We start from the raw sequence: 16941 nt of genomic DNA, 5'->3' as shown, positions 1-16941 counted from the left end.
CAACAGAATCCTCACAGCCCAAGGAGGCAGGGACTGAAAGGGCAGCCCTTGCTGGTGTCTGTACTTGCTGGCAGCCCATGACTGAGGCCCTCATGTCAGAGTCTCTCCACTGAGATGTCAGATTTTCTCATGTACCATGCCACATTATGTCCTCCAGAGAAAGAGAAAAAGTAAAATAGACATACAAAAACAAAGAAAGGTATACAGAAATTACACGTACTCTGCTTTTTCAGGTTCAGATTTGTTTTCCTCTTTTTCTTCCTTTTCTTCTTCCTTTGCCTTCTGTTCCTTGAATGAATTAGTGGGATAAAGGAAAACAGGATTACTATCACTTTCAAATGAGTTTAGGGAACCCTGTGACTATGTGTTAAATCATACCCTGTAAATGAGACCCTCTTGTCTATTCAAGAGAAAGTGCCCCAAGATGCCTTTCATTCTACTGGTGCTATTGCCCCTCTCCTCCCACTGCAGCAGTAGGTACCAATTTTCTCAGTCATTTTCCACTTTCTTCCCTTATTTCAGAAATACCCTTCTATACCTCATCCACCTACTCAAATCTTAACTTTCAAGGCCAACTTGAAGTCCCATCTCCTCAGATTCATCTAAGCCATATGAATTTCCATTTTCTCAAGATAATGTAACCTTTACTATTTACTGCTGATATTATTTAACAATCAATAATTTTCTAGGTTTTGTGTGTGTATGTGTTTGATTTATTTTACCAATAAACTCTTTAAGGCAACTCAAAAGAAGTACCCACATTTATATTTCTTGAATTGACGATGCTATTTAGTCATTAGACTATCATCAGAGTATGTAAAAGTGTTAAAATTGCACCTTAATAGCTTACACTTAATAGTTTAAGATTATTCAATCATCTGTGAAGAATTTTACAAAGCTTAGTTTGGCCTACCGACAAGCCATTTCTTTCTAGAAATTCAGATGACATATTTAATACCACTCTGACACTAGCAGGAGCCAGTTCATATAGAGTTCATTTGTTGGGCCCACCTGAAGTCCAGAGAGCCCCATGTCTTAGAGATAAATTACCTGAAATTTTTCTTGCACCTCAGGGATGGGGACTGGGTTGCTAATTAGGTCACTGAGGCCAGCATTTGGATTATGAGGAATAAGCTTGTACTGCCCTCCTTCTCTCTTCAGGTCCAAACCAAATATGTCTGAAAGAAGGTCACTTTCTTCTGTCAGTTCCTTTAAGTCAGCCAGATCTTCTGAGGGCAGGGCAGCTTCCATGGGTTTCCTCTCTCCTTCTTCTCCATCCCCTCTCACCTCATCCTGAGTAGGATCTGGCATGTTGGCTAATAGCTCTGCGACTTTGATCTTTTTAGCACCTTCTACTAGGCTTCCTCCCAGCAGGAGGCTGCAAATGATGCGGAAAAAGCCCCTGAACACACTGGCTACAAAGTGCAGGAGGCTCATAAATATACTCCAATAGGATGAAAAGAAGGCTGTGACCATGTCCTTCATAGTCATCTTCTTTACTTTTTTCATCTGTTTCTTCAGGCTCTTTAGACTGAGCATTCGCATAAGGGCCAAGATATTATACTTGAGAGCAAACAGGGCTGATTTGACCGTCAGAATAGAAAAAAAGCCCATTTTAGGCCCCTGCTCTTCAGGTTTCTCCTTCTCACTTTCTTCCTTACTTGCTGACCTTTCGTTCAAATCCGACTCTGAGATCTGAGCTGCCAGCTGCATTTCAAATATGGTGTCCTCACAGAAGTTAACAAAGAGTTCCATTTTCTCCTTTTCTCCCCCTTCATTGACCACATCAAATATGAACTGTCTTTTGGACTCCTTGACCTGGGGTTTCTCCCACTGGGTGCGGCTGGACTCGCTGATTTCAAAATAAACCCTCTCAATGCGCTTGGCACTTCCCATAATCTCAATGCGACCGAGAAAGGGCTGGAAGTAATTCAGCACACTTTCTGCTAATTCCAGAAAAGTCTGCAGTCGGGTGTCATTGGGCATGTGCTCAGAGAGATTTGTCAGAAGGACAGCAACATTGAAGCTGATGTCCTTCGCAGGTTCGTGGAAACGTTTAACAAACTCTTCATAGTCGAGAGTTTCATTTTCATCTGTCTCTGCACAGGACAGAAGAAACTCAGTTTCTGACTGTGTGTAGTGTTTGTGGCTCTCCATGGCTTTATGGAAGTCCCTCTTGGAAATGACACCCTTGCCATCAGGATCATATTCTTTAAATGTATCAGAGGATGTCAAATCCTTCAGCTTTAAGAACATGTCAAAAAATTTGAGAATCATCTCCACGTTGTTGGAAGATTCCACAAGCATATCGACCATCTGTTTGCCAATGGTTCCATTGACAACATTACCTGGTGGTAAAGAATTACATTTGCTCAAAATGAACATTCCTGATAAAGCCAGTATCTCTAGAGAAAATAGCAATATAGATTTTACATAATATCTTAATTAGGATAGCTCCTTGCTTATCTTGCAATGTATATGTCAGAGGAAAAGATGGATAATAACATGTAAACTCTAGTTTAAAAGAATGACTACACAAACACATGTAAAACCATGTTTACAAAGTAATTCAACAGCATCACACACAAAATTTTTTAACAAAGTTGACTTTTCCCCTTCATGTTTTAGAATAAAGAAAAATGGGGCAAACATTTATATTCTAAAACCAGAAACTAAAATCTAGTTTCACATTAATCATAAAAATGAACATTTATACAGTTCTTCAGGGCTGGAAAGCTACTCATAGACAATACCTCATTTAATGTTTACATATCTGTAAGACAAGTAGTTGTTATTAATTCTGCCTTTGCTCTTGAGGAAACTGAGGTTTAGCAAGGCTAAATTGAAATGCTCATTGCAACACGATTATTGAGCACAATGCCAGATCTTCAAACAGATCCTCTGAGATCAAATTATATGCTCTTTCTGACTTAGCATGTAAAGCATATCTCCACATTCCTTATGGCCCAGGAAGTTTATATTTCTACAGTTTTGTAAACCAATACTATTGCAATAAAAAAACAGAGAAACATTACCATTCCAAGAATAAAATTTTGTGACCGAGTGGTGGCAGATGTCAAATAAACATTTTGTGGTAATTATTTTACAATATTACATATATCACATCATTATGGTGCATACCTAAAATGAATATTATATCTCAATTCTAGCTCAATAATAAAACTTAAATCCAAAGAAAAATGAAAATGGCAGATGGCTGATGAGCTTGAGAAAATTAGCTATCATCCCTATCATCCTCAGTCATAGAGTCATAGAGTGTTCTGTGACAAAAAGGCAGACTAGAGAAAAAAGATGCAGGGGAGAGAGGTCAGAAGAGTCCATCAGTGAGGCAGTCAGAGTTTTGGCACAGAAGGTGGATGGCTTGGTTTGAATCCAGGCCTTACCAACTACTAGCTGAGCACTTGGGCAGATTTCCGGGCCTCTCTATACCACAGTTTCTTCATTTTCAAAATAGTAAATAATAATACTATCAAATTCATAAACCTGATATTAGGATTAGTAAAGTACTAAATCAGTATCCTGCATATTACAAGAGATTAACTGCAATTTCGCCACTGCTGTGGGTGCTACTGCTGCTGCTGCAGTTATGACTGCAGTTTTGTTTTTTTTTTTTTAAGATTTATTTATTTATTTATACAAGCACTAGGTACAGTCAGAAGCATGGGAGGGAGAGAGAATTCACCAGAGCCAGAGCGGGGAACAGAACAGGCAGACTGATGAAATGTACTGCTAATGGGAGCAGCGGGCGAGACAGGAGAGGTCTGTCACGCCATGTGGGACCCTCGCTGGTGGACGGGGGGGTTGAACCGGAGCTGCTGCAGAGGTCTCAGGCAGCTTCACAGCCCAGCGCTCAACTGCTGTGCCACCTGGGGAGGCCCTGTTGTGGTTTTTTTTTTTTTTTTTTTCCCACACTAAAATTTTAATGAAGGTCAAGGCAAAGGGATCCTGTGCTCAGAGGGTACAAATTGGCTGCCAACTAAGAGTTTTAAGCAATTGCTGCATCTTTGAAGTACCAGCACAAGCCGAGACTACTGCCTTGATCAAAACGCAGTTATACAATGTGCAGCGATTTAGAGATCGAGAGAGAAAAAAATTAGGAAGGATTTAAGAAAAAAGTATAGGTAACCTGATAGCCAACATTTTTAGTTGCTTTGATTGCATTCACCTGGTTTCACTGAATTCTCACATCAATCTATCATTATCTCAATTCACAGAGGAGGAAACTGAAAATGGGAGATGGAACCCGCAGGGAAGTGAGAAAGCAGGGGCTCAACGAGTGGTGGTGGGCCTAGGAGTGGAAGCTTTTAACCAGTGCACTGCTGCCTGATACGGAAGGCAAATAGCATAGCAAAGAAAGATAAGTTGGAAAGAGGTAAAAGAATATAAACTGAGAGCAGACATGTGGATGAGCATGAGACCCCACCAGCAGTTGCCTTGATGGACTGAGGGAGTTCTAGTGATCTCCTGCAGGACTTGACAAAACCACAGAGTTTGAAGGCAGTCAGCTCAAAGCAGCAATTTACACAGTTGGAGTTAACCAAATATTTGTCATCCCCACTGATTACAAACACAAGAGCAGACTCTTCTTTGGGGCATCAGGAGAAAATGAAGAGTATAGCTAGAGATACAACTGGTTCATTAGGTTGCCATGTAAACTGAGATATGCAGGATTTCTCTTCTTTTGAAAACTAATGAGATAAAAAGTAACAAACCCAGGCCTCCATCATATCTCAGTGTTGATATTTTATTCTTTGTGGCAAGCTGACTCCATAAACAAATGCATATGGATCCTGAACATAGATGAATAAAGGGAAATTGAAAATATAAATCAAAACTACCTTCTAACATGGACAGCAGCATGACCACCATATCCTTCTGGAGATCCATTAATTCTTTTAATAGTTCAATTTGACTGGAATCCTGAAAATGTTAACAGATTGCATTGGGATAATAAGAGAAAACCATGCAGCAAGAGCATCATCCTAATTCTCACAGAAAACTGCTCTAACAGTCAACACTTCACAGTGACTGGACTCAAGGAAGGCCAAATGTGTGTTGCTTATTAAAAATAGATACATTTCAGAATTAAGGAGCATCTATTATTGATTTGAACTCATGTTTATTAATGAAAAGACCATGAATATATTTAGCAAGAATAGGAAATAATTAACACAGTGGTAGATTTTCCAGTACCAGTTAAGACTGCAGAGCTTCTGTACATTGGACATCTTTACTTGAAACAACTGTACTTCTGTTTTCTTCTTCCTAGCCTATTACACAAAGATGCTCTATAATTTGTAAAAATTAACTGATCCTGGAAAAAATAAGCATGTTAGTGACAGGAGATAAACTTCTCTTATATAAATCTAACCAAAGAGGCAAATACCTCATACCTATGCTAACAATGCACAATGTGTTTAATTACCATTTTTTTCTAGATAAATATTTTTCTGGTTAAAATTTTGTTGATTTGGTTTTGCCCTTGATTTTTCAACAAGAAAAAAATCTTTATATAGATATATTGTGTCTGTCACTGTGCTTAGATACTGTGCCTGAAACATGGAATATATACATCTATATTATAATCTTACAAATCATCACATTTTTTTTCAACTACATTTTTCCTTTAAAAAAATCATACAAGGTGTCATTTTATTCACTCGGAATTTGCTACATATGAAACTAAAGTTCTATATTTCTGAAGGGATGAGACTTCTTTCTAAAAAGTAATTATCTTGAGTAGATCTAACAACTGTGAACAATTACACAGTAACCTCTAATGTTAATAGAATGACAGAAATACAGCAGGATGACAACTCTTTTATGAGTATATAAATTTGGTTGCTTTTAGTTTCATTTACTTACTAAAATGTCACTAATGAATGGATGACAGGATCAGGATATTCCCTGATTTCACTGACATTACCAACAGTTATAAATTTACAAAAATTCTTTCTTTGACCTAATTCTAGCTAGGCTCCTCTGAGCCCTTTCTTGACTAAGTTTTGAACTTGATTTATATATAAAAAACTTGAATGAACACTATCACTGCTTCTAACAGCCTAAAGCTGCATCCCTAAGATGACCCTAGTCTCTCAGAGAGCTTGCCTGAGAAAAACCCAAGGTTGTCAACAGAATTTATTGTCTATTCCAATGACCACTTGAGGCTAGGACCTGTGTCTCCCAGCTTTTATTCAAGAGTAGATTTCTATTTAAAAAATGCTAGTTAGCACACACAGCTGACCCAATCACATTTATACTGACTGCCCTTCATAATTTGCCACTTCCCTAGCCTTTCTGAGTACTTGCTAAAGTCCTTCCTACTCTTCAATTTTCCCATTAACCTTTGTACATATCCAGCAATATTAAGCCCATGATGGACTCTTCTTCCTACTTCAGGACGCATACTAAAAATTTCTGTTTATCACTTTAACCAGTGTATGGCTTGGTTTATGTTTCACAATATGTTCCTGCTTGTCATCCAGGGGGTCAACTCAGGAGGAGAGGGAGCTGGTTCTCACTCATGGGGCCCATGAATGGAAACACAGGGCCAGGACTGGCATTCTCCTGACTTTAAATTTAGTCATCTTTCCTCTGCCTGAACTGCAAAATACCCAACCTTCTGACTGATATGCCAAATCTCAGCACCCTGCATCTAACTTTACCACATCAAAGTGACAGACTTACTGAATATTCATTTAAGAATTTTTCTATTTATGCATCTCTTAGCTTCAAATGAAATAGATACAGTAGTGAGAAAACAACATGCTGATGTTTTCAATAGGTACTCACACATTCACATTAAAACATGGTGGAAAACATGTTTATTTTTACTGTGATCCTTATATCTTTTTTTTTCTCTTTGATTTTCACAAAGTTAAATTATCTGCTTATGGGTGAAATGTCATCTATTGGGAACAAATGCTTGTTATTTTTCTGTTAAAAAAACCATCTCCTTTTAACAAGGGATTTATAGCAGGTTACAAATATTTTTGAAATTATCTGTAGGGAGGAGGAAAATTCCAGTAAGTAATCATAGACCCAGAAGTATGTCTATGAAGGACTGTAAAATATGTAATGTTTGGGGACTGCACTGCTTTATTTCTCTGCTAAATTAAATTCCTTGATCTCCTCATTCTCAGATTTGAATAATGGCTTCCATTCCTGTCAGTCTACATAAAATTATTGTATTTAAAACATTTTTAATATAGAGTGAAAGATAAAGAACCGATCTAGAAAATATTCAAACATAGGAAAGCATAGTTAATTTGCCAATTATTTTAGCCTCCAGTCTGTCCTTTAGGATGGAGGGAGATAATGTACCTGAGACAGCTTCATCTGCATGTGAGCAAATACATGAAGAAAACCCACCACCGCATCCCATAGCCTGCTGTGGGCCAGACTCTGCTGATTCCCAGTGCAAGGACCCTGGGGCAGAAACAGACACATAACAATCATTCCTGATCACTTAATTGCTAAAATGGACTTTATACTAAAGGAACAAACTAACTTAGTGTTTATATTTCTTTTCATCCAAAGGTTATCTGATTAGGTAGAACCCCAAATGAAAGGATAGAAATGGTTATCACCCTTAGGAGATAAGCACACTCTTCTTTGAAATGTTTAATATAGCAACCCCCTAAAAAAAACCCCACATTGTATCAAAAATATTCATGTCCTGTTTTTGTATGAATAATAAAACACTAAGAAAATAGAATGGTGTCCTGTTTCTAGGTCTGCTTTCTCCTATTTAGAGGAAAAGAGTCCTGCTGTTTGGGCTAAAGCAAAATCAATCAGTAGTCACTACCCTGAATAAAAAGAATCTAAGATTAGGCTTAATTAAGCCTGAGGGTAATTATGTCTATTGCTAGACAGTCTTATAAAAAAGAAGCAAGAGAACCCAAAAGCAAGGTAGTGGACTCAGGACCTGGGAAGGGGAAACTACAGCTAGATCTTTCCACTCTCAGCATGTAAAGAGGATGAAGCTGAAGAGACAGATTTTAGAGAGAGCTCTAGCTCTTCACTTGGTGAGCAGGTTCCCCCCTCCACCTCCACTGCAAAGGGAGAGGAGATGGGCTGCTTTATTTATTTATTTATTTATTTATTTATTTGTTTGTTTGTTTGTTTGTTTATTTATTAACAAATGAGCAAGGAGACTTCTAAAGAGCCACCAGAAGTGCTTGGTTTCTATCTCTAAGTTGGGAAAGTTGGGTAGGACAAGGTTTGGTATCCTAAGTGTGAAAGGCAAAGGTGAGAAAAAAAAAATACATGTTTCTGATATGAGCTACTCAGTAGGGAGTCACTTTGCCCAGTATAATGTTGTTGGTGCCTATCTCAAAGGGTAATGTGATTCCAAGGTGGATAAGGGGCACTAGAGGTACAAAGTCCATGGGATATTTCAAAACCAGATGTGAAAACAGGCATTTTTCAGGTACTTAAGGCAGTGAGAGGGTCAAGTTCTTTTATTAGAGAAAGAACACAGATGCCACCAGGAAGGCCAGCTCCATTCATCTTGGATGACATGTGCCTTGGAAAAAGAACTTTCCTCCCTAATCCTTCCTCCCTCTAGCAGCCTCAAACCTGAGGAATCCTCAGGCTGACAAGGAGGAAGAGGAGAAGCTGTGAAGAAATGAATAGAGAAACCCAGGGCATAGTCCTGATTTCAATTTTGCTTTTATTGGATTTAAAGAAAAGTTATAAGAATTATCAAATGTGGCTTTTTCATTTTGGAATGTTAACATAATGATTATCTTCCCTACCCAGAGGCAAAACAGAAAAAGTAAGATCCCTCAAGGCATTTTAGTGAGATCAAAAAAGGAGAGAATGAACCCAGTGGTGGTGAGGAACAAGCCATCCTACGTGAGCAAGCACTTGGCCAGCTTCACTTGGCCGTGAATCATCCATCACTCAGTCATTCTATGAACACCTGTAACTATACTAGACTCTGAGAATACAATCTGTTATTTTTACTTAACTTTATTCCCCCAACAAGATGATGTTTAGTCCAAAGAAGCAAGCTATAATAAGCAAGCTCTTGTTTGTCCTAGTTATGACCTTTCAGACATAATGACTGCCTGAGGATGATATCGACCAATGACAAAGAAGATAGAAAAGACGACTGGCTGGTCTTCTAAGAAATAGAAAAATTTTTCTGGTTGATTTAAAAAAAAAACAAAATTTTTGAAATCTTTTAAAAATTTGCAGGATAAGAGTGGAAGATTTGCCAAAGAAATGAATATTTTTAAAAAATGGTAAATGCTTCATGGTATTTGGAATTTTAGCTATCTTGTATTATATATTATTATATATACAGATACTAAAATGAAGTTTTTAAATATTATGTTCTCTTTAATAAAGTTTTCTTTAAAACTTCCTCATTTTCACTGAAATACTATGCGGAGTAATTCTACACTCTTTCCTTTCCCCTCCCAAATTCCTCCCTCTCTCTGTTGCTTCCTTCATAGTACTGCGTGTTAATACATATGACAGGTTCTGGAAATACCACAGACTCCATGTTATGGTTCATGCCTCGAAAGAGTTCATGATATTTCAGTCTTCTAAAGGGGGAAGCAAGTTTATTGGGTATAAATATACTAATTGTGATTACTCGCTAAGAATCTGTGCAAGGGGCCAACAGGAAATGTGGATGAAAATAGGAAGATACTTAGGGCATTGAGCATTTTTTTATTCTTTACTTTCATTGATAGCAGAAATGTTTACCTGAATATATTCTGTGAGAGTGTTAAAGACTTGTTTTGCTACTTGAATTGCTTTGGAGAAATTCCGTTGTCCTTGTTCATCAATAACATCTTTTCCAGAATAATACCAATAGAAATCACTAATTGATTCCTAAACAAAAGAAATGATAGGATTAAGGCACATTCTGAAGCTATCATTAATCTGTCCAATTTGGATTCTATGATAGGAAATCATTTTAAATTACAGATTTGGAAGCAAACAAAAATATATGTGAGGTAATACTATTGGCAACGATTTTCCTAAATGTATAAAATGATCACATCCTCTACAGATATAAGTCACACCTGGAGAGAAGCAGCAGAAAACTGAGCTTTTAAAATCCTTCTTTCAGATGACTTTAAACTTCATAGAAATAAGGATTAATAAGATTCATTCATATTTAACCATCAAGCAAAATTAAATGTTTACTATGAGAGCACAAAAATGAAAAAAATCAGAGAGTAATATTTTGTGGTTACAGACATCTGGTTTCCTTTTTCTCTAACAAAGGTAATAAAATTTCCTTGGCCAAGATGTCCCTTGCTTTTTTAACTGTTCCTGAACAAACAGGTTGGGCTACTTACAAGTACTAACAACATCTATAAACAAACATCTAAATAAGATCAATCTTTTCAAACAGGATGTTTTCAACAATAATACAATTTAGTCTATGTGTAAACTACATTTTGGGTTTTGAGACATGACTTTAAAAATCACAAATATTTTCCACATACTTCTTGATGTACTTGTTTCAAAAATTCACTTTTTTTCCCTATTAAGTTTTAAGTAAAAAAAAAAGTATCGGGACATTATACATGCAAAGAATAAGGGGAAAACATGGAAAGAGTGAATTTGTGGTTTTCAAAAGTACTAAACCTGGCTTCTCTCATGAGGGAAATAAAAGTTGCACAATGCTTTTATAATTTAGGAAACCTACACCTTCAGGCACTGTTTTATTAATATGTAAATACCACTACAATATAAAAAAGATTTTAAGTCATGGATATTAAGCTGAATTTAAAATTAATTCAAGTATAAGGACAAGTGAAAAGAACTAACCATAGACTATTATTTAAGTATATGACAGGTAATTTGAAGGTCTTTCCCATTCTTAAGAACATTTCAAATACTTTCCCTCATTTATCTAACAAGTGTAGAAGAAGCAGCTGATCATGTGGGTGCTTTGCAAAATGACACTGAATTTAAAATGCCATCAAACCAAAAAAAGCAAGAAAGAATCTTTACTTAGAGAAAGAAAAGAATGAGCAAAGTAGAAGCCAAGACCAGAGGCAAATCAATAGGAACATTTCACCCAAAGACTTGCTGAAAGACTGTAGTCAAAGAAAAAATACCTTGAAAAATTCTGTCTGCTCATAACTGACATTAAAATATCAGCTTAATAACTCTTCCTCATTATTTCAACTAACCAATTCCTTTCATCTGAACCCCTTTAATATGTAAGCAGACTTACCTGAACTCTCAGTAGGTAGTCTACAGTAGAGATGATTATGTTGACAGTTGTATTATTGCCAGTCTGAGTTCTCAGATAATTTTGAAAATCTATGTAAGATCAAAATATGTTATTTAAAGCCCACTGAAATGTTCAAAATGAGTTGAGCTATTCCAATAACTTCAAAAGTAAATAATGTTTCAGCAAACAAAATCTCTGTTGATGGTAGTATTATTTAACAATCTATATCAGAAATATTTTATATTTCCCATTTAAGTGAATAATCATTCCCAAAACATATCAAGGTATTTCACAGTATATCAATATTCAGTTTTGTAGCTAACACCTATTTCTTGATTCCAAGGTTTGGATAAATGAATGACTTAGAAGGATTTGTATTCTGAGGATATAATGAAGTTATTTATTCAGTAACCATCTGTTCCTCAGGACTGTGGTAAGTACTGGGTAAACAAAGGTAAAATTAAGATATAGTTCCTTTCTTCATGAATGTACAAGTCTGGTAGAGAGCTAAATATATAAATAGAGTGGAAGAATGACTAGACATGAATGGAAATATACTATACTATGTAATACAATGAAGTAGATTTCCTAGTTAAAAACAAGTGGTACAAAAGAATATAGCTAGCTATTTTCTCTACAGATGACTACCTAATCTAAGTATTTCTTTACCTATCATTTGTTTTCTCTAACATAATAACTGATAAGAATTCAGTGAAATGGCTGCAAAGGACTTCCAAAGCAACAAAGCAATATATTAAATGTCACAGTGCTAATGCAAACAGATTAACGCTCAAGAATTGTAAGTTGAGTCAAAAGATGGAACATAATTGGAACTAACAGGCTCCTATTATGAGTGGCTTCAAAATACTTTTTCCTTGATTTCATCAGATGCTCTAGGGGTTCACAAACCTGAGTTGTGTCCTTCACAAAGCAGTTGTAGGAAGCGGAAGAGGTCACAAGTGAACTCGTCATCCTGTAGAACCTTTTCTCCTGCAGAAAATCCAGAGGGATCAGACATCGGACATTATCAACCACCCTCACCTGTCCCTCCCTTAACCCCCCACCTCCATAACACTTGCATGTTGATCTAGCATTGTTCTGAACCAAAAACAGTCACAAATCATAGCCACTTTTCTATCTGAAGCTCATAAGATCATGCGCTTGGCAGATAGATGTACTTTTTCTTTGTGAGAAAAGAACACTGGAATATTAAAATTCAGATTTCTCTCTGTTAAAAGTAGCAGCATGGGTTTGGCAACATTTTAGAAACAACCTGAAGATTTAAACTACTTTTTTTTATTTTTGGTAAGGTATATGTAGGAATGATCTGTTCGTCTCTTATAATGCTAAAGTTAAATGTGTTTTGTTCCCAAAGTATGGTTGAATGATTCAATGCAAAGGCATCATGCGCATATAAAATGGGCAAGAATTTTTTTAAAGAATTGTTTTTTCACTAAAGAATAATTACACGGCTTTTGTGAAAACTATAAATGCCTAGAGAATATTTACTAATTTATTTCAGTAACTATCTTATTCACTTGTTTACAGATTTTTTAAAAGTAAAAGATGTTAGGAATCTAAAATAGAGATGTCATTGGTTGGAGTTTCATTTTACAGTAGGGAAAACCGAAAAGCAGACCTAATTCTAACTATCAAACAAAATGAAAGCCTTTGGCGGTTCATGCTATGAGAGCTAAACCTAACAAAGAAAAGTGAAAAGAGGGGCATCTCATAGCCATAGATGCTTCTCTGCTTCATTACCAGCTAAATATATTTCTGGGGTAATGACAAAGCCTCAGAAAAGGGCTCACATATTTTACTTCTATTGCAATTTAAATTAGCAAGATCACAAGTTACTCTGAAAGCAAAAACATAAAGCGAGAAACAAACAAAAGAACAGCACCACACAAATGAAAGTTGATTTTAAAAGCATAGAGTGCCAGCAAAAAAGAAAACAACATCATGAGCATATGCTCTGGAATCTAAATTTGTTCAGAAAGCAAGATGACAAAAGTGGCATTGTAAATGAATGTATTAATGTATTTAAAAAATAATAACTTTTCAGACTGGAAATACTTTGGGCTAAGAAAGAAAACTATGCAATGATCATGTGTGTACTTTAACTAAAATCATGAACAATCATAATGACAGAGAGCTGATGGACTTACCAGTCTGCAGTCTGTGACTTTCAAAGTGAGAGGCTTCATATAATGGGAGGGTTAGGAAGCAAAACCATTTTGAAAACTAATATAAACATTAAAAAAAGTATAAAATCACTGTACTGATTTCCCTGTTAGCCTGTAAGATATGACATTTGGTGACTGAACTAAAAATCACCAAGTATACAAATCAGCTCTGTGTCAAGTTTAAGTGTTAAATTTAAAAGCACATTGTTTTGAATCTCAATACATGGCTGATAAGCCCATTCCTCAGTGTTTACATTCATGACTGGATAGGGAAGAAAAGGAGAAACACTCCAGGCTAATAAGCAAAGTAAACTCTTCATTGATGATACTTAGTATCATTTGTGTGCTTTTTTTAATCAGAAGAGTCTTGTAATCATATTTAAATCAAAATATTGAGTCACTTACATAGACTTATTGATTCTTTACTGTCAGCCATCTATAATGTTTTTTTTCTTTCTTCTTTTCAGAAAATTGAATCAATAAACCACGTAAGTACACTCAATGTTCATATAGTCAATGTGGGATAAGAAACCTTTTTTTGAAAGCAATCAGAAAAGATAACACCGAAAAAAAAAATTACCACATCATCTACCTGTGCACCTAAAAACGCTCTGTACAAGGCACAGTGGTTTATCACTCAGGCTGCATTTTTAGCCGGCATGCACAGGGTTTTCTTGACTGTACACTGAAACACATACAAGTACTTCACTTACATAAGGACATGCTGCACAGAGCAGAACAACAGGGGAGGGGAGAGGAAGAGGAAGATCATTTACCCTCAGGTGACAGCACGTATAAACTGGGGTGCTGCTGCTTAATGAATACATTACTGCCTGATTAAAATGCTGCCATTGCCCATGCTGCATGGAGATGGTGCAGTAACAGAGATGGATGATGGCTTTATGTCTGCAGAAGGTGCAGGATCAGCAGTCTATTTTATGATGAATGCAAAAGAAATTCCATTGTAAGATGAGATTCTTAACAAATAACGAAATGGAGTAAAATGTAGTTGAAAGTGCTCTTACACCCTTAAGATCTTACTTGTAAACCTGCATGATAGCCAAATGTATATACTGGGAAGAGCATTTGGTTTAATTTTTAATATAAAGATCTTAAAATTTATAAAATTGGTAAAGGGAGAATTATTTTAATATAATAATCTAATACAATAATCTAATATAATAATATATTTAATATAATAATAAAATTATTTTAATATAATTCATCCTTTGAGCCTTAGTTTTCTCACCTACAAAATGAGAAAACATGTATATTTTCTACCTCATTGGCTCTTCAAAATCTATGTGACCATTTTGATAAATTGTGGAAAGGTTAATATTGTTAATAGCAGTGGCAATAACATTAAATATAGAAGGAAACAACATGTCCAGGTGATGAATACAGTTACTTGTGCCTAGTTATTAAATGCATTTATATTTTCAAAAATCCATCTAATTTTAATGGACCAAAATACTATTAATAATCACTTGGAAGTAAAATTAGGTAGACCTAATTTATTCTACCTACCAGTAAAAAGCAATTTCTGTTTTAGAGATCTAATAAAGTTAATACGCAGTTAAAGGTCACTGTTCTATTTGAAATTGGTTTATACAATTAATATGAAAAATACATGTCAGCTTAAGTTCAATAAAAACAATTTTGCTTTTAACGCTTAGAATAATCATGGACATAGCTCAAAGATCTCAGTTTTGTCTCCAAAGTTTCGTTTAATTGTTAACCATTATTAATAATTACTATTAACTGAAAGTGAATTATCAATAATTGTTAATAAAATTAATGAAGTAACAAGATTATCTAGTATATGTGTGTGTATACATGGATTAAGATCATTTCCAGAAGACTAAAATCACCAAATGTTGTAAAGTTTTTTCAGTCAATATCATTAGTAAGGCAAAGATAAAAGTATGAGTAGTATGAAACAAGCCTGGCCCCACCAAATAATTCCCTATAACCTCTTGTTAAATAAATCTCAAGAGTCCCTCACTATTATGGAGCAAATAATTCTGGCCACTGATCTTTAGAGGATTTAAATTTATTTGTGTATAATGGTAAAACTGAAGACTAAGCATATTTTTAAGTAGTGAAAAGTCAGGTATTTGATTCTATGTGGATAATCTTAATGTCCTTGCTTAAATGGCTTAAATATGGCTGCTTAAATTACATTGCAATTCAACTAACAAAGAATAAAAATTTTTAAATGTATTTACAATGAATACTTAGTGACTACAATGTGCTAGGCATTGTTCTAGATATATTTTCTCATCACTTGTTTATAATAATCTTATAAAACAGGTGAGAAGAATCCCAATTTGTGGTTCTGTAAACAACTGAGAAATTAAGTTACTTGACTAATGTCCTGCACTATTAACATGTAATGACTATGAATCCAGTAAACTTCAATAAACATCCATATAGTGTCTCTTACATGCTTGAGAGGTGCTGGGAAAAAAAAGACTAACGGTCGCAACCATGACTCAAGAAGGTCATAGACTAATGGAAGAGAGGGCAATAAACAAATAATTTCATCATTATATAGTCTTTCTGAAACCCATATAGCATAGTTTCTAAACTTCATAAAGCTCATGAGTAGTCAATAAGATCTTTGACTAACAATCACTATATCTATGTTATTTAAATTGTGACCTTGTTTTCATCAAGATTAAAATGCATGAAATATTTTCTAGTATATGGCTTTGGGAAAATCAATTGACCTTTCTGAGTCTTTGTTTCATCACTGATCTGGAGATTAACAAACACCTGACCTTACTTGGTAGGACTGTTAAGAGAATCAAGTTGGTTCAAACAAGTATAAGTTCTTTGAAATAGGAAAAGTACAACAGACATAAATGTGAAGTTTCAAAAGTATGAAGTCATAAATTCTAAAGACCTAGATTTTTAAATATAGATCACTAGGTTTGGGTATGATAAATAATTACAAATCCCATTTAGTGCATTTATTTAAATTAAGGAAACACCCTGAGGACAATAAAAATGATCACAATGTGAAGTAAATTAGGTATGTCCCATTGATAACAGAATTAAGTATGTATTAACTATGGAGAGAAAAAAATCCCTGTTTTAAAATCAGATTTGCAGATGGTTTCTCTTACAGCATCTTTTTAAAGCCTTTCAATTGTCATTACCTTAACTGAAATCCTTATCATCCTCAATCCATTTCATTCATCAGCATTCTAACTGATCTCTCTGCCTTCAGGTTGTGACACCCATTTTACACACTGTAGCCTACAACTACTTCAATTACAACACTCTTCAGATGAACAGGCTGGCTCTTTTAACAGTAATTATGAAAAGCAGCCTCTGAAGAATTCCTTATAATAAATCACTAAACATAACCTTAGAGCCCAAATGTACTGGAGGAAATCATGGTGGTTACTATTTTTGCAGAGCTCAGTGTCTACTTAGCATATTAGTATTACTGAGAAAGAAGAAATCCATACACTTTAATGTTAGTAAATTCTACCAGAAATATTTTTGAACAATAAA

The 16941-nt window shown here is 35.3% G+C and overlaps 1 protein-coding gene across 1 annotated transcript in view; it reads right to left on the bottom strand.

The window, feature by feature from the left end:
* Positions 1-16941, bottom strand: part of RYR2 (ryanodine receptor 2) — a gene marked incomplete at both ends in the record, with an annotated part of 627990 nt that overhangs the window by 36032 nt on the left and 575017 nt on the right. The window contains 7 exon segments of the mRNA XM_084254295.1: positions 221-288; positions 1051-2348; positions 4860-4941; positions 7345-7449; positions 9742-9870; positions 11231-11319; positions 12140-12220. Of these exon segments, the coding sequence (XP_084110421.1) occupies positions 221-288; positions 1051-2348; positions 4860-4941; positions 7345-7449; positions 9742-9870; positions 11231-11319; positions 12140-12220 (1852 nt within the window).

The sequence above is a fragment of the Talpa europaea genome (assembly GCF_964194135.1).
Source record: "Talpa europaea genome assembly, chromosome: 14".
Classification (NCBI taxonomy): domain Eukaryota; kingdom Metazoa; phylum Chordata; class Mammalia; order Eulipotyphla; family Talpidae; genus Talpa; species Talpa europaea.
Note: the sequence above shows the minus strand (reverse complement) of the source record. Positions and strands in the feature narration are given on the sequence as shown.